Source organism: Barbatula barbatula, assembly GCF_947034865.1.
Source record: "Barbatula barbatula genome assembly, chromosome: 16".
NCBI classification, from domain to species: Eukaryota; Metazoa; Chordata; class Actinopteri; order Cypriniformes; family Nemacheilidae; genus Barbatula; species Barbatula barbatula.
The window spans coordinates 1,846,430-1,865,777 of record NC_136779.1 but is presented as its reverse complement, the minus strand read 5'-3'; the positions used below and the strand labels follow the sequence as shown (position 1 = coordinate 1,865,777).

Sequence of the window (19,348 nt, the reverse complement as noted above, 5' to 3'; positions counted from 1 at the left end):
TTTGGGGTGATATACGATGCATTTGAAACACAAGATATTACACCTACATTGAAATAGATTTTGATGTTTCATAAAGGAAATGTGGCGTATTTTGAATCGCCACCTAAATGTCAGAGCATTGTGAGCCGTTGTCAGGATGTGGACACTTGTGGTTGCACAAATCCCCCGTAGCAAAATATAGCTTTAAATGTGTTGCTTAACGGTTGCTGGGTTTCTCTAAATTGTTGCATGAGCTTATTAAAAGACAAGTCAAGAAGAAACATTTCTTCGAGTCTCAGCGTCCAGCAGTTTATTGGTCGTACCTGCAGTGCACCACGATGGGTCCGGCGTACGAGGGGTTGACCTGCTTCACCTTCTTGAGGAACTTGAGCATGCCGATGGGAGAGAACGGAACACCGAAGTCAGGCCAGCTGGTGAAGTGCAGTTGGGTGACCAGACGGGGTGTTTTGGTTCCGTCACTGGCCTGCTGCGGAGGACACAGGGCGGACGAGAGTCAGATCACATGAGCGCAAACATGTTGACACGAGCATGTGATGAGGTAAACGTACATATTGCACACAGAATTTACGTATCGTGTAGTCCACCAGGACAGTGAAGTCTTCCACAGCAACACGAACATTACCGTACGTCCAACATCCCTGATCGGGCCAATACTGATAACACTTATCCTACAGAGAGAAAGAGAGACACAGAGAGAGAGATACGCTCAATAACTTCAACTTCATTAACTTTCTTCTGTCTGTCTTCCATCCTGTCTGTATTTCAGTCTGTCTTTCTTCGTTGGTTCACTCATTCTTTCATTGTTCCATTCTTCCTTTCTCGTTATTTTGCTCTATCGTTCTGTCTTCTTTCACTCATTTTGTTTTGATCACTTTTGTCTTTCTTCCGTACCCTTTTTTCACTCTTTCTTTTTGTCTATCTTTCGTTCTCTTATTGTGTCTCTTTCATTCTTTAAGTTTTTAATTATTTCTTTTGTTTCTTCTTTCTTTCCTCTTTTCTTCCCTTCCTTCCTTTAATCTTTCCTTCCTTTCGTACATTCCGTCTGTCTTTCTTTCTTTCTTTCTTTCGTATTCGGTCTCTTTTATTGTTTAACTTTTAAATTTTTAATTCTTTCTTTTGTTTTTCTTTCTTTCCTCTTTTCTTCCTTTATTTATTTGGTTCTATTATTCATTCATTCATTCTTTCCTTCCTTCCTTCCTTCCTTCCTTCCTTCCGTTTTGTAACATAATGTTACATAAAAGTTAAATTACGCTTCGTTTTAGCCACATATCAATATTTTACCATAAAATAACTATTTAAATGTACGTTGGTCAATATTTTAATATGATTTTTGTAAATGTAATATCAGAAAATCACTTCATAACGTCAACTGAATACAAAATCCATTTACTAGATGCTTGTGGCATTGCACGATCGAACGATCATTAGAAGACCCCGAACAAAACACATGGTGAAATCGGTTGTGTAGATAAACACATCGCAGTCCTTCGGGCACTGAACAGGTGCATTAAAGAACTAAAGGTGACTTCTAAGACATCAAGATGCTAATGTGAGATCTTAATACAGCCTGTCTGTCCATCAGCATTATTCAGCCGAGAGCCGAGGAGAAATCTCTCTTAATGAGAGTTTGTCCATTAATGAGGTTCAAGCCCGACCGCTTTATCAGTCATTATTAAAATCATTGATCCAGAGCCACATCCAAAGCTGATTTTAATCTTCTCTCCGTCCTGCGTCTTATTGATTTGTCTCAGAGCTTCTGAAGACGCTTGTGGACGGGATGGAGAGAAAGTCATGTGGCGACACTGAACCGCAAGATTATTGCTTCATCATCGGTTTATTCGATCAATATTGAATTATAGCTTCGGTTCAGCTTCCTAAAAAGCTAATCTTTAGAGAATGTTTAATATGAGATGCATAAGTCTTTGATATGTAACTGAAAAGAAAACCACAAACCTCTTTCCTCTCTTTCAGATTCGTAAGCATGACAATAGTGGTTGATTTCTGTTCCCATATCATCCTCCAGAAGTCTGCAACCGTATCCTGCTTCGGGCCTGAAACAAACAAACAAACAAACACAATATGACATCTCACGCAGACAAACAGTTTCATCTGTATCCATCATTACCTCATTCAAGATGAAGTTCTTAATCATTCTATATTTAATGTGTGAAGCGCTCACCTTGTGCAGCGATGAATTTATTTTTATCTTTATAACCCTGAGAGGAAACACACAGTAAATTATGATCATGCGATTATCAATCAAAATGAAAAAAGAACTAACCTGTGTGACAATTTACTTCATAGTGGAAAAATGCAAAAATACATTACAAATACTTACAGTCTCAAGAATTGTATTTAAACACTGAATGAACATTACTGTATTATATAATACACAGCTTTATTTTACATCCTGATGAATGACAAACTTACATCAATATAAGAAGCATTGACATAATCTGAACACGAAACTCCATCAATAGGCGTTAAAGTCACTCTGGAATGATCATCTGGATAACAGGAAAGACAAAATGTATATTATATATAACAGAAACACAACATCATCGTTCTCAACTTCTGTTGAAAGATTTTCAAATGTTCAGTTTTTAATACAAACAACTTTATTATAAATATAAACAACGAAAATTGAAATGGTACAAATGTGAGCAGAAGGAATTGAGAGTTATAAATGCTGTATTTAGAGAAGTCGTGTCAGGTGTGAGGGAGGCCGTAGTACTGCGGTAAAACTTTGGTTTGATAACATCAAAACTTGTCCCGCTGAATTTCTAGTCAACACAACATCAGAATATAGACCTGTGCTTGACCAAAAGGCTGTGTGTGTGTGTGTGTGTTTGTGTGATAACTCACATGGTAAGATGTTTGGATATCTGTTTTTCTCCTTGTTTTCCTCTTTACTTGCCTCTTCATATGTTCCTTGTGTTGAGCCTCCTGGTAAAGACTGTCAACAACACAAAATAAACATCATGTGTTTGATGCATATAGTGTGTAATGTATAGTGTGTAATGTGTAGTGTGTTTGATGCATATATTGTGTAATGTATAGTGTGTAATGCATAGTGTGTTTGATGCATATATTGTGTAATGTATAGTGTGTAATGTATAGTGTGTTTGATGCATATATTGTGTAATGTATAGTGTGTAATGTGTAGTGTGTTTGATGCATATATTGTGTAATGTATAGTGTGTAATGTATAGTGTGTTTGATGCATATATTGTGTAATGTATAGTGTGTAATGTGTAGTGTGTTTGATGCATATATTGTGTAATGTATAGTGTGTAATGTATAGTGTGTTTGATGCATATATTGTGTAATGTATAGTGTGTAATGTGTAGTGTGTTTGATGCATATATTGTGTAATGTATAGAGTGTTAAATGTGTAGTGTGTTTGATGCATATATTGTGTAATGTATAGAGTGTTAAATGTGTAGTGTGTTTGATGCATATATTGTGTAATGTATAGAGTGTAATGTGTAGTGTGTTTGATGCATATATTGTGTAATGTATAGTGTGTAATGTATAGTGTGTTTGATGCATATATTGTGTAATGTATAGTGTGTAATGTGTAGTGTGTTTGATGCATATATTGTGTAATGTATAGAGTGTTAAATGTGTAGTGTGTTTGATGCATATATTGTGTAATGTATAGAGTGTAATGTGTAATGTGTTTGATGCACATAGTGTGTAATGTGTAGTGTGTTTGATGCATATGTTGTGTAATGTATAGAGTGTTAAATGTGTAGTGTGTTTGATGCATATATTGTGTAATGTATAGTGTGTAATGTATAGTGTGTTTGATACATATATTGTGTAATGTATAGTGTGTAATGTGTAGTGTGTTTGATGCATATATTGTGTAATGTATAGTGTGTAATGTGTAGTGTGTTTGATGCATATATTGTGTAATGTATAGAGTGTTAAATGTGTAGTGTGTTTGATGCATATATTGTGTAATGTATAGAGTGTAATGTGTAGTGTGTTTGATGCATATATTGTGTAATGTATAGAGTGTTAAATGTGTAGTGTGTTTGATGCATATATTGTGTAATGTATAGAGTGTTAAATGTGTAGTGTGTTTGATGCATATATTGTGTAATGTATAGAGTGTAATGTGTAGTGTGTTTGATGCATATATTGTGTAATGTATAGAGTGTTAAATGTGTAGTGTGTTTGATGCATATATTGTGTAATGTATAGTGTGTAATGTGTAGTGTGTTTGATGCATATATTGTGTAATGTATAGAGTGTTAAATGTGTAGTGTGTTTGATACATATATTGTGTAATGTATAGTGTGTAATGTGTAGTGTGTTTGATGCATATATTGTGTAATGTATAGAGTGTAATGTGTAGTGTGTTTGATGCATATATTGTGTAATGTATAGAGTGTTAAATGTGTAGTGTGTTTGATGCATATATTGTGTAATGTATAGTGTGTAATGTGTAGTGTGTTTGATGCATATATTGTGTAATGTATAGAGTGTTAAATGTGTAGTGTGTTTGATACATATATTGTGTAATGTATAGAGTGTTAAATGTGTAGTGTGTTTGATGCATATATTGTGTAATGTATAGAGTGTTAAATGTGTAGTGTGTTTGATGCATATATTGTGTAATGTATAGAGTGTTAAATGTGTAGTGTGTTTGATGCATATATTGTGTAATGTATAGAGTGTTAAATGTGTAGTGTGTTTGATGCATATATTGTGTAATGTATAGAGTGTTAAATGTGTAGTGTGTTTGATGCATATATTGTGTAATGTATAGTGTGTAATGTGTAGTGTGTTTGATGCATATATTGTGTAATGTATAGAGTGTTAAATGTGTAGTGTGTTTGATACATATATTGTGTAATGTATAGTGTGTAATGTGTAGTGTGTTTGATGCATATATTGTGTAATGTATAGAGTGTAATGTGTAGTGTGTTTGATGCATATATTGTGTAATGTATAGAGTGTTAAATGTGTAGTGTGTTTGATGCATATATTGTGTAATGTATAGAGTGTTAAATGTGTAGTGTGTTTGATGCATATATTGTGTAATGTATAGAGTGTTAAATGTGTAGTGTGTTTGATGCATATATTGTGTAATGTATAGAGTGTAATGTGTAGTGTGTTTGATGCATATATTGTGTAATGTATAGAGTGTTAAATGTGTAGTGTGTTTGATGCATATATTGTGTAATGTATAGTGTGTAATGTGTAGTGTGTTTGATGCATATATTGTGTAATGTATAGAGTGTTAAATGTGTAGTGTGTTTGATGCATATATTGTGTAATGTATAGAGTGTTAAATGTGTAGTGTGTTTGATGCATATATTGTGTAATGTATAGAGTGTTAAATGTGTAGTGTGTTTGATGCATATATTGTGTAATGTATAGTGTGTAATGTGTAGTGTGTTTGATGCATATATTGTGTAATGTATAGAGTGTTAAATGTGTAGTGTGTTTGATGCATATATTGTGTAATGTATAGTGTGTAATGTGTAGTGTGTTTGATGCATATATTGTGTAATGTATAGAGTGTTAAATGTGTAGTGTGTTTGATACATATATTGTGTAATGTATAGTGTGTAATGTGTAGTGTGTTTGATGCATATATTGTGTAATGTATAGTGTGTAATGTGTAGTGTGTTTGATGCATATAGTGTGTAATGTATAGAGTGTTAAATGTGTAGTGTGTTTGATGCATATATTGTGTAATGTATAGTGTGTAATGTGTAGTGTGTTTGATGCATATATTGTGTAATGTATAGAGTGTTAAATGTGTAGTGTGTTTGATACATATATTGTGTAATGTATAGTGTGTAATGTGTAGTGTGTTTGATGCATATATTGTGTAATGTATAGAGTGTAATGTGTAGTGTGTTTGATGCATATATTGTGTAATGTATAGAGTGTTAAATGTGTAGTGTGTTTGATGCATATATTGTGTAATGTATAGTGTGTAATGTGTAGTGTGTTTGATGCATATATTGTGTAATGTATAGAGTGTTAAATGTGTAGTGTGTTTGATACATATATTGTGTAATGTATAGTGTGTAATGTGTAGTGTGTTTGATGCATATATTGTGTAATGTATAGAGTGTAATGTGTAGTGTGTTTGATGCATATATTGTGTAATGTATAGAGTGTTAAATGTGTAGTGTGTTTGATGCATATATTGTGTAATGTATAGAGTGTTAAATGTGTAGTGTGTTTGATGCATATATTGTGTAATGTATAGAGTGTAATGTGTAGTGTGTTTGATGCATATATTGTGTAATGTATAGAGTGTTAAATGTGTAGTGTGTTTGATGCATATATTGTGTAATGTATAGAGTGTTAAATGTGTAGTGTGTTTGATGCATATATTGTGTAATGTATAGTGTGTAATGTGTAGTGTGTTTGATGCATATATTGTGTAATGTATAGAGTGTAATGTGTAGTGTGTTTGATGCATATATTGTGTAATGTATAGTGTGTAATGTGTAGTGTGTTTGATGCATATATTGTGTAATGTATAGAGTGTTAAATGTGTAGTGTGTTTGATGCATATATTGTGTAATGTATAGAGTGTTAAATATGTAGTGTGTTTGATGCATATATTGTGTAATGTATAGAGTGTTAAATGTGTAGTGTGTTTGATGCATATATTGTGTAATGTATAGAGTGTTAAATGTGTAGTGTGTTTGATGCATATATTGTGTAATGTATAGAGTGTTAAATGTGTAGTGTGTTTGATGCATATATTGTGTAATGTATAGTGTGTAATGTGTAGTGTGTTTGATGCATATAGTGTGTAATGTATAGTGTGTAATGTGTAGTGTGTTTGATGCATATATTGTGTAATGTATAGAGTGTTAAATGTGTAGTGTGTTTGATGCATATATTGTGTAATGTATAGAGTGTTAAATGTGTAGTGTGTTTGTTTGATGCATATATTGTGTAATGTATAGTGTGTAATGTATAGTGTGTTTGATACATATATTGTGTAATGTATAGAGTGTTAAATGTGTAGTGTGTTTGTTTGATGCATATATTGTGTAATGTATAGTGTGTAATGTGTAGTGTGTTTGATGCATATAGTGTGTAATGTATAGTGTGTAATGTGTAGTGTGTTTGATGCATATATTGTGTAATGTATAGAGTGTTAAATGTGTAGTGTGTTTGATGCATATATTGTGTAATGTATAGAGTGTTAAATGTGTAGTGTGTTTGATGCATATATTGTGTAATGTATAGTGTGTAATGTGTAGTGTGTTTGATGCATATATTGTGTAATGTATAGAGTGTAATGTGTAGTGTGTTTGATGCATATATTGTGTAATGTATAGTGTGTAATGTGTAGTGTGTTTGATGCATATATTGTGTAATGTATAGAGTGTTAAATGTGTAGTGTGTTTGATGCATATATTGTGTAATGTATAGAGTGTTAAATATGTAGTGTGTTTGATGCATATATTGTGTAATGTATAGAGTGTTAAATGTGTAGTGTGTTTGATGCATATATTGTGTAATGTATAGAGTGTTAAATGTGTAGTGTGTTTGATGCATATATTGTGTAATGTATAGAGTGTTAAATGTGTAGTGTGTTTGATGCATATATTGTGTAATGTATAGTGTGTAATGTGTAGTGTGTTTGATGCATATAGTGTGTAATGTATAGTGTGTAATGTGTAGTGTGTTTGATGCATATATTGTGTAATGTATAGAGTGTTAAATGTGTAGTGTGTTTGTTTGATGCATATATTGTGTAATGTATAGTGTGTAATGTATAGTGTGTTTGATACATATATTGTGTAATGTATAGAGTGTTAAATGTGTAGTGTGTTTGTTTGATGCATATATTGTGTAATGTATAGTGTGTAATGTGTAGTGTGTTTGATGCATATAGTGTGTAATGTATAGTGTGTAATGTGTAGTGTGTTTGATGCATATATTGTGTAATGTATAGAGTGTTAAATGTGTAGTGTGTTTGTTTGATGCATATATTGTGTAATGTATAGTGTGTAATGTATAGTGTGTTTGATACATATATTGTGTAATGTATAGAGTGTTAAATGTGTAGTGTGTTTGTTTGATGCATATATTGTGTAATGTATAGAGTAGTAATTCGCTACATTGTGCCGTGTTTTATGTGTTGCATTGCGGTTATAATGTATATTCTGCATTGTGTGAAAAGTATGTCATCTACACAACTGCAGTCTTGTGTAGCACACATCATTTCACTTGTGTATGTGGTGAAGAGAAAATAAAGTTATTTGATTTGATTTAAACTGCTAGCGAACACTGAGAGTATGCAGACTCTCAAAACTGACCCTACTGTTCAAATTCAGACCATTCTCATCACTGTGTTATTACTGCAAATGAACACTATTAGTCAAGCTTTGTTCCTGTATCTACAGCCTATTGTTAAACCCGCATAACTGCTTCCATTCCAGCTTAAACCGTTTAAGTGTCATTGAGATTGTTGAGCACACAATGTTTCCATGACAGAACGTTCACATGCTTCATTCAGATTGTGTTCCTGAATCACAGGCCTGTGAGATGACCCCATGTGTCTAAAAGAGGGTGAGAGGGGCTTTCTCGAATGACTCAACGCCCGATGACTCGTTGACGTTTCAATTCCAGTAATTCTCGGCTGGATCTGAGCGCAGCTGACCTGTCAGCATTTGTGGAGGAATATTTGCTGATCCATATGAATGCACCGAAATTTTTGTAGCCGTTAATAACAACGCAACACTGCGGCGTCAGCATCTTGAGTCGAACAAAACAACAATTTATCCAGCAGTAAACACACAGTATAAGACCGGCTCGACATGAGGTATAATCAGTGATGTGAAACATACATTAATGGATTACAATGTATACAAATGGTGTCTGCTTCATTTTTATGTATTGTCACAATAGTACTTGGTATAGCAATACTTTCATTTCAATGGTGATTTGTTCACTTGGACATTTCTAACCACGGTTAACTTAAAATAATGATGCAAAAACAAATCTTACATTGTACTGTTCCCGGAAGAGTTTTCCATCGTCGGCCGAGCGTATACGATACTCTTCTTCTAAGTTGTCTACGGGGATGGGGACATATGTTTTGGAGGTGGACGGCGATCTAGGCAGTAAGACCACAGTTTGTTGTTCTGTTGAAGAATGCAGCGATGTAGGTTAACAAATGTATTTTCTTTAGATTTCATTCTTGATAAGATGCATCAAATAGAAGCTGAATAGGGCTAAGATCGATGTTTATATAATGCGCTCCACACAAGTGCAAGCTTCTGTTTTAAGCCAATGCATCCACATCAACAAAACAGATAGACCCAAAAACCATAACCATCACCTTTACGTTACAGACTATCAAGCTTCATAGACAAGCAAGCAAGAATAGCACAATTTCTAGAGTTAACTTGTTTTATTATACGTTTTATTCATGGTCTGTTTTATAAATCTTTCTGGATTTGATAAAGACAGTAAATTCCTGCCGACAAAATCAGGGATAGTCTATAAACGTCTTCATTTTACATAATGGTCTTACATTTTTATTTAAAGTTTTAGAAAGTAATTTCCAAATATTGACAATACTCGATCTTGGTATATTTGCTTTTGAATTAGAATAAAAACAGGGATTTTGTCCCACTTTAAAAAGCTTGATTTGAACATATTGAAATGCAGACTTACATCTTTTTTATTAAATGAATATGTATACATGCTTTTTGCTCTCCTCATAAGATGAATAGGGGCGATAAAAAAGGCCTAATACTCTATGTATTGCCTGGCCATAATCTACTATGCTTTATTTTTAAACCTAGAAAAAATCATGTTAACATCATCAATCTTTTGAGGAGATGTACAGTGTCCGAATGACTTTGGAAAAGAAATACAGGCATTAAAACAACACCAATAATGACAAAGAGAAAACCTCCAGAAAACAGACAGAAATCACCACAGTCAGACCCTGAAGAATCCAGCAACCATTGAGTTAGATGTTAGAGAGAATGACATGTAAGACACGGTCATGCTAATGTTCACAAAACCCTGTTTAACACATATACCAGACCTTCAGACGGGCAGTCAAGATCATCTTCGTCATCATCATCATCATCCACATCTATATATACTTCTACGCAACACAAGCACACACACAGCAAGTCACACTGGTGTACATCTGAATCTGAACATTGGAAACTTTAACATTTGACATTTACTGTCCTTATAGTGTTTTGGTTGCTTATCGCCCCCCAGCAAAAGACGCATCGCCCCGTCTGTCTGATATTGCGGACTCTACAACAGGTCTTTTCTGTAAAACCTGAATCGATAATCTGTGTGATTCCAGGTGGCGTTTCTGTTGGCAGCAAATCTGTCACGGCCAAACTCATGCACCGATCCCACAACAAACGGCTTGCAAGCATCAAAGAGATGATTTGCTAAACCACATCCTTTACATCGATGATGCATTCAATTCTAAAAACCTGCAAATCTCTCAGATTAAATTTTAATAATCTGAGATAAATCTTTACATTTTACATTTGAAAGTTGGCTCTTAAAATGTAAGATTATGTAGATTTAGTACATAAATCTACAGATACATCAACAGGACGCACAATATGTGGCGACGGAGATTCCTCTCACTCACATTATCATTCACTCTTGCAGAATTTGGATAATATCACATTTACATTTAGTCATTTAGCAGACGCTTTTATCCAAAGCGACTTACAGATGAGGAAACATTGGAAGCAATTATAACAACATAGGCAACAAAATACATAAGTGCATCAAACTAGTCCATTAAAGCCTAGCACGGTATACAAAGCTAGATTGCAAAGCTATTTTGAGAATGTTGTTAAGATCTCTACTGAAACTGAGACTTGGGCGAGTCTTTTTTCTAATGTGATGAGACAACTTAGACACCTATGAGTGAATAGAGACTGTGCCTGTGAAAAACAAAAGACCTCATTTTCTATTTGTATACCAACAAGTAACAAGAAGGAACAGCTTTCAAAGCATTCTGTGTCAATGAGATATCTCTGATAAAAAGAAAACAGGAAGATTTGCGTCACACATACCGGTAAGTTCCTCTTTTACAGAATTTTGTTATATTGTCACATTTAAATATTTATGAGGAAATGTCATCATTCGCATTCGGATCATTTAGACAAGAGCTTTAAAAATATAAAACACACAGTATAACTGATACCAACAACATAAAAGTTGAAAGAACCGTATGTACTTTAATTTACAATATAATACAAAAGTTGGATAAGACATCTTCATCTTGGGTATTTTGAGATGAAACAAAAATGAACAAATTAGTTCATCAAGAGTTTAAAAACCCTTTAGAAGCACTTATAGTATATTACCCACAATCCCCATATAAGCAAACATTTAAGAACAGAAGACCCAATAGGAGTCACTTGCTGTGACACATCTATATAACAAGAGAAGTCTCACGTCCTGCCCGACAAAACTGAACTGAAAATCATTAACAGGAAACTGAGTATAACACCTTTCGCATTGAAACGTGCCTCTCTCTTCACAACACGGGGTTCAGAATCGACCCGTCACGTAACATCCTAAAGCACACTGAGAGCGGATGAAGGTTAGCTTACGGTACCTTGCTCTTCCAGGATCCCATTTGGTACTTTCTTGTCGACGGCTGTGATGACAACCTTCCTCTGGTTTTTCAACCTGAATGACAAAATATAAAAAGACAAACTTCAGGAAACCTCAAATCATATCCGCGAGCTCTCTTCAAAAACTTGATCTCACCAACGAAAACTCGAACTCTTTTTCATCAGCTACGCGCTACACGACACGATGTGTACCAAGAGAACCATGCGAATCCTCTCTGTGTCTGAGGTCAAACTCCTTCGCTTGGTGTTGTGTGAATCATACATGTGTGTGAGAGTGTCTCAGTTCCTGGCCCACGCCCTCAATCATGAAGGGGCGGAGCTTGACACAGCGTGTGTGTGTGTGTGTGTTTATCAGCATGCGTGTGTGTTTGCCATACCTGAGAAAACAACAGGTCAGCAGGCCCAGAACAAGAATCAAGACGAACAGACCGAGCAGTGAGGGCAGGATGTATGGGTTGGACTTGTCCGGGTCGTCTAAGGAAGAAGGAGAGGCAGTTAAACCCACAGTGAACAAAAGAACAGGAAACTGGCCCATGAACAGAGCCGGTGCTGGGCTTTAAGTGAGGTATGGCAGCCGGTCAAGCTAATCCATTAAGAGCGATTTAATCGAGCGCTCTGTGCTGTTTTGACTGCAGGATAAGCATCGCTCATTCGGTCAGATGTGAATCACATGCCAGAACCGGCTACGCTCTTTGCTGCAGACCAAATTCCAAATCTGCAGTGGATTATACACAGTAGTCTAACACAAATCCTTATGAGGGGCCGTTTAGGCCTTAATTATTGAAATGACTCTTACAAACACCAGTGAAATAAAACATTGATCGAACTTAGTAAAATTCATTCATACATATACATGAAATGCATCTTACAAAAACGAGTGAAACCATACATATGTATTACTGTAATCTTTAACAAACACTAGTGAAATGTATGCAGATGCATGCTAATAAAGCCTCTTATTAACACTGGTGCACTAATGAGGCAACATATTTCAGAGATTTCAGGTATAGTTGATGAAAGATTTCAGGTATAGTTGATGAAAGATTTCAGTGTAGTTGAAATCTCTCATCAACTACACTGAAATCTCTCATCAACTACACTGAAATCTCTCATCAACTACACTGAAATCTTTCATCAACTACACTGAAATCTTTCATCAACTACACTGAAATCTTTCATCAACTACACTGAAATCTCTCATCAACTACACTGAAATCTCTCATCAACTACACTGAAATCTTTCATCAACTACACTGAAATCTCTCATCAACTACACTGAAATCTCTCATCAACTACACTGAAATCTCTCATCAACTACACTGAAATCTCTCATCAACTACACTGAAATCTTTCATCAACTACACCGAAATCTTTCATCAACTACACTGAAATCTCTCATCAACTACACTGAAATCTTTCATAAACTACACTGAAATCTCTCATCAACTACACTGAAATCTTTCATCAACTACACTGAAATCTTTCATCAACTACATGAGAGCATGATGAGAACTTGATGAGAGCATATTTCACTGGAAAAGGAAGCTGCATCCACACTTCCGTTTAGTTTGGCGCGCGTTTATGTGCAGATATGAACAGGAACCTGTTCAATAAGAGTCATTTAAATAATTAAGGCCTAAACGGCCCCTCATAAATCCTCGCTGACGCTAATGAGACACTTCATTCGTCCTCTTGTCATTTCAAACACGAAAGAAGATATTTAAAAAATGTTGTAAAATGGACACCATTCACTTCCATTGGTTTTGTGTCCATACCATACAAGTAAATGGGGTCGGTCACCAACTTTCTTCAAAATATCTTCTTTTGTATTTGAAATGACAAGAGGACGAGTAAATGTTGACAGAATTTAAATTTTTGGGTGAACTATACCTTTAAATGGCGACAAAATGTAGACAGGATTTAAATGTACACAGTACATTTTATTATGGTCCCCACCTTTGGAGCGATGTCTTTTTTTCTAATTACATATTTAAATGTATCATGAGAACATTACATTTGAAACTTCCAAGACTTTTTAGTGATTAATCGCATACACAATGAAAGTTTGTGTTTTTCACGTCTGTGTACTGTGCATAATAATTTTGTATTTATAAAAATATACAGTACACACACATGCATATATTTAAGAAAAATATAAACACGAATCAACGTTTATGTAGCATTCTAATTATTGGTAAATATAAATAAATGCATCTAAATATATACAGGTATATTTCCATGTGTGTGTTTGGTTTTGTGTTTTAAATACAAAAATAATATGAACAGTACACACAGACATACAGTATATTATCTAAACACAAACCTTTAGTCAGGATGCGATTAATCGCGATACATTTTTTGACAGCCGTGATACATTTATTTACTCATTGGTCATGTTCAACTGCTATTGGTTTTCCGTACAAAATATCACTATAAACCAAATAGGCTGTTGACCGATAAAAAATTTAAATGTAAAATAAGTATTTTGAAGCAGTGTGATTTATTTCAATCACAACTATAAAATATTTTGGTTTCTGTGAGTTTTCTTTTTTTCAGAGGGGCAAAACACACATTTATTTGTAATTCTTTATAAATAATTTTAATCTATTTTCATGTATTTTCTCCTTTTAGTTTTTACTACATCGACATGTTAAGGCAAATTATTATAACGTTTTTAATCACGCTGTTTTGGTGTGAATCTGACAACAATCGCCACGAGAATGTAAAACTTGCAGTACAGCAAAGTGTGATTTCGTTTTGCGGACAGCATATCAGAAAAGTGCTTTTGTATTGACATCTTTTAGCGCCACCTTGAGTGAAACAGCTGTACTGCTTTATTTCTGGATGCTCCTTGCTTCTAACAAAGCAGTGATTCTTATTTCTTACAAATTACAAAAAGAAAGAAAAACATTTGCTAACATTTTGAGGATGAATGAAACCTTTAAATATGCATACAAAATGACGTACACAAATATATTAGCTTCATTTATGAGTTTATTGACTTTCACATTTTTTTAGAAGTTAAACTTACCACCGTTGTCTGGGGAGGTTGTGTTTGTGTCAGGTACTGCAAGGAAAAAAACAAGGACCATTGTGTCTGTAAAAGAACAGAGAGGATTATCAGTAATTTATATTACAAATATATAAGTATGTTCCAAATAAATAAAGTTGTAGCATTTCTACCCTGCAAAGAAAACAGAAATAAAGATGCAGTAGCGCTACTACTCCACTAGATGTCACCAAATCCTAGGGGAAGAAAAACTATAGTTTAATAAGAGCGCATCTTCATATTGACAGAACTGGATAGAAAGTTATAAGAGTGGTTGTTCTCTTTCACGCATTCTCTTGCGTAGGTTTGTGGGTTTTTTTGACGCACCATGTTACCAAAACTGTTCAAAAACAACAGATTTAATTTAGAGGGGTTAAAAAGCTCATCTGATTTAACGTGTATGGGGTTTTGGGGAAAAGCTGATTATTTTTTCACCAGCACTTCCCCTTAATCTGCATTTCATATGATTTACACATGACAACACTTGTGTTCCTGTAACTCAACATCTACAGCAGAACGCTAGCAGCACAAAGGCCGTGGGGTAAAAATATTACGGAGTAAAATGTAAATCACTTTAGATTACAAATGTCAACGTAAACTCACAATACTACAAAACTACAGTGATCTGTCTATAAACGTCCATAGGACAAACGGAAGTGACTGTGCTGAATTTTATCTGTGAATTCTGTGAATGTTCAACACTTCAGTCGTGTTAACGCTTGATGCTTAGGTCGTGTTAACACTTCTTTTGACAAGTAAAAGTTGACAAAAGCGCTTTTCTAGTAAAAAAAAACACGTTGCAGCCACAAAAAGCAGATGGCAATGACTTCGGGGGCAACGTTAGACAGGTCTTGTTAGCAGGGAAAAAGTTGCTTGACGTATTTTTTTTCTTCCGAAAAGTTCAACAAAGACGCCAGCGTTTTTCAACTTTTTTGAAAACACTGTTTACTCCATAGGATTATAATGTAAAACAGACGCTAGCAGCTTAAACAAAGAAGTCATATGTGAAAACAGCCTGAAGGTGACGAAGGTTATTTTGTTTTTTTCGACATGAAATATCAGAAAACAGCATAATATGTCACCTATATGTTAGTATGATATTTATTAATCTTAGTCCCTGCTGAAAAAAAAGAAACCAGAATAGAAATTCTGATGGTTTCCATTAAAATACCAATATGAATGATTTGCTTTTTCCTAATTCCTTTCTGCTGTGTTTAAGGCATTATTCCAATAGGATTAATCTGCCATATAACACCCCACCAATAGATCCATCACATGCCAGTAGACGCAATAGTTTTCATAAAACCAGTACACTTCAAAACGTATTAATAGATCAGTTGCCTCTGTTAACATTGGTTAATGCACAATGAACCTGCGTTTATAACATTAACAAAGATTAAGAAATGCTGTAAATGATGTTACTTATTGTTACTGGTTCCCCAATAACCAATGTTTTCAATCCCTAATCGAAGAATGTTAAAAGATCAAATGGACATTATTTTTATTTCAACTACTTTCTCAACTATATCCCTCTCCAATGCGATCCCCTCTCAAACAGCATCATCCTTCAAGAGCCGTCTGAAATAAAGCGCTTTCCGCATTAGCCTCTGTGACAAACAGTCACAACGTGCTGCATTTTTTGCCGGTGTCCCGGAAATGTAAAACCCATCAACACATCACAAACCAAACAATCCCTTAAAGCCGGAGTACATCCATCAAGTGACTTCTTTACATGAATTTACTGTAACTCTGTGAAACAACCCAGGGTCAAATTCATTGTTCAAGGGCACAGAAAGAATAGGATTCCCCGGGCCCTTGACACACCAACACATCACCTGCAAGGTCTGCTAGGATACAGTGGGAAAGTGTAAAGTTAGTAAAGTATATCAGTGACACAGATAAATCCTGTGGAGTCGCACAGCAGCGAAGGCAATGGACTCCAGAACAGCTCTCGCAAAAATGTGTCTCTGTGAATGTGAGTTAATGGGCTGCTTCAAGATAAAAGCATCACTGTTTTCTTAAAGGAACATGCAAGTGCAAAACAGAACTTCATTTAATCGAGTGCAAAGGTGGTAGGGTCGATTCCTAGAAGAACACGCATATTGATCACTTTGACAAGTGGCAAATGTACAAAAAGGGCAAAAAAGATTTGAATGTTGACACTTTTTTGTACAATAAAGGTGAAAGGCACTCTACATCTGAATGCCAAACATGCATACTTGCATTTATATTGATGGTTTTAGCAGCAAAAACATAAACACACGTCACGTGGCCTAAACTCAACATCCGGTAGACCTCCGCAAAAATCTATAACTGTTGCGTAGTTTTTAATTTCAGTAGTTCATTTTATGCAATTAATATATAATGATAATATCATTAAATATAAAATAAATTGTTATATTATAACCACACACAGACCGGAAGTTAACTTCGGGCCAGGCACGTAAATCCAACGAAACCGTATATATATATATATATATATATATATATATATAACAGACAGCCGTTCTTTTAAATGACAACGTTTTTTTTGTCAAGTGCATGTTTTTCAAAACGATACCGTTATCATCTCAGTGTAAACTAAAAATGCTAAAATTCAATTTATTTACAAAGCGTCATCATAACTGCAATTGCATGTAAAATAACGCGTTTCCAGACGTATATGTGGATCTGTGTGAACAAAGATCGTCTCGACAGCACCATCTACGGTATGCACAAAACATTTAGTTTTTCACATAGACACCAGCCACAGAAAATACGAAGAGACCATTTCACAATTATTTTCTACTGTATATGTTTAGGTCAAATGATAATGCTTCGTTTCTGTGAACTACAAACAATATTTCTCCCAAATGTCAAATAAAAATGTTGTTTCTTTTTGCATTTTCTCAGACCTCAAAAACTACAAAGAAAACAAGTTCAGATTCACTTGTTATTTAATAAAGGTATATGGGTTCTTGGCATGAAGTTGAAAGCATTTTTATGCATTTTTGGAGCTTGATGCCGTATATATTGATGATGTGACATTGTTGGTCCTGCCGTCAGTTCGCTGTTGTTGTCTTTGCCAAAGAGTTATTATTGTAAACAGGTCATGGTGTAAAACTGGCAGACGGTCTCTGAAAAAAGACATTGGACCTATCATATTGTGAGATCTTAGCCCTCGTGCTGGAAATGCTTTAGCGGTTTTGAAGGGTCAGTCAGTGTTTGCATTTGTGCGTCTGTGTGCTAACCATGAATTAAAAACAGTGAGCCGTGGGGTTTGTCAGCCCACACGAATGCTCACGGCGGATGTCTATAAATGAGGAAAGGTTCTCTGTTTGCACAGTGAGCTAATTTCACTTGAAGAACAGACTATATCAGTATTTCCGAATGCATTGTACGTCTGAAAATGTTCAGTTTTCATAGTATTCATTCACACATTGTGTAAGCATGCTCGCACGGCCCAAATGTGGTAATTTATGTAGTGCTGGCTATAAGAAGCTACAGGAAAAACACATCCTTAAGCATCACTCGTCTCTTTCATCATCAAAACCTGGATTCAACCTTACATTGCTTGCATGTGCACCACAAAGTGTTAGAAAATTGCTTCTTGCAATTGTAAAGCAAACAGACGAAAGACAATCTAAGATGCTGCAGAAGTCAAATAAGATTTAATAAGAGGGAGGAGATTGGATTATAATAATTTTCATTTACATTGACATTAATGTGCGCGTTAATATTTCGCAGGGAGCGCATAGGGCCTTTATGAAAATTCTTGAAAAAACATTATAAAATGTACATTTATTTCTCTCAAGACATTGTGTCACTTACCCAATGTAACATTTGCTTTTCTGAAATAAAAATCGTAATAAACATTGACGTCATATGTGGCCGACAAATGTGTTCTCCAGAGGACGCAGCCTTCGAAGACACAACCACTTTGTCCAAGTTTCTAAACCAAAAGTACATGCTAAAATACTGTAACGATTGCAGTTTGACGTTTTAAGATCGCATTTCCCCTTGTTTTGGTCAATTTTTTATAGGAAAAAAAAAGGCAGCCAGCGTTTTGCACACGTTACGTGAACGGCCCTAACATTTATATGATAATACAGTTGTCTAACATTACACAATTAGCTACTTACACCGGCTCTTTCACTCTTGCAAAATCGTCTTCTGTCCATACAGCACAACTACAATATTGGACATGAGGTCATGTTTACATTTTAAAGTAGGTAAATTTCATAATGGCCTCTAGTTTAATGACAAAGTTTTGAAAAGACGCAGGGTCTAATATCCGCACCAAAAAAAATACATAACTAGTAGTGCAAGTACTTTAATGTGAATACAAATGTACTATACTGTATGGATCAAAGAAATCAATCCAGTATGATTTAATTCTTTTTTAATGATTGCTAACTTTTTACTCTTTTACATTTGCACCCTTAATGTCTTCGATAGTTCATTTAAACAAACTATTTTGGGGAAAAACTCTACACACACATTCTCAGAATCATCAGAAACGTGTCCCACAGTCTCTGCTCGACGAAACCACAGACACAAACACAGTAAGATAAATTGAGCACAGGTCTCCAAACATCTACATGTTGTTCTGTGTAAAAAGGACGTTCACAGCCTACAGTGTGAATATAACACACACACTGTTCCTCGTTCATTTGGGATTTGGCATGTG

The 19,348-nt window shown here is 34.9% G+C and overlaps 1 protein-coding gene across 7 annotated transcripts in view; it reads right to left on the bottom strand.

Moving 5' to 3' along the window:
• The window catches only part of ptprea (protein tyrosine phosphatase receptor type Ea), a 56,265-nt gene that overhangs the window by 7,167 nt on the left and 29,750 nt on the right, over positions 1–19,348 (bottom strand). For 3 of the 7 annotated variants that reach the window (XM_079476833.1, XM_079476834.1, XM_079476835.1), the window contains exons 3-12: positions 14,662–14,727; positions 12,008–12,104; positions 11,612–11,685; positions 9,004–9,140; positions 2,866–2,956; positions 2,431–2,507; positions 2,180–2,216; positions 1,954–2,051; positions 549–668; positions 303–466 (exon numbers count right to left, since the gene is read on the bottom strand). In XM_079476833.1, coding sequence (XP_079332959.1) covers positions 303–466; positions 549–668; positions 1,954–2,051; positions 2,180–2,216; positions 2,431–2,507; positions 2,866–2,956; positions 9,004–9,140; positions 11,612–11,685; positions 12,008–12,104; positions 14,662–14,722 — 956 coding nt within the window. In that variant the 5' untranslated portion in view covers positions 14,723–14,727. Of the gene's footprint in view, positions 1–302; positions 467–548; positions 669–1,953; positions 2,052–2,179; positions 2,217–2,430; positions 2,508–2,865; positions 2,957–9,003; positions 9,141–10,054; positions 10,118–11,611; positions 11,686–11,766; positions 11,926–12,007; positions 12,105–14,661; positions 14,728–19,348 lie in introns of those variants that run through there. The other 4 variants (XM_079476831.1, XM_079476832.1, XM_079476836.1 and 1 more) reach the window with 3 other exon arrangements.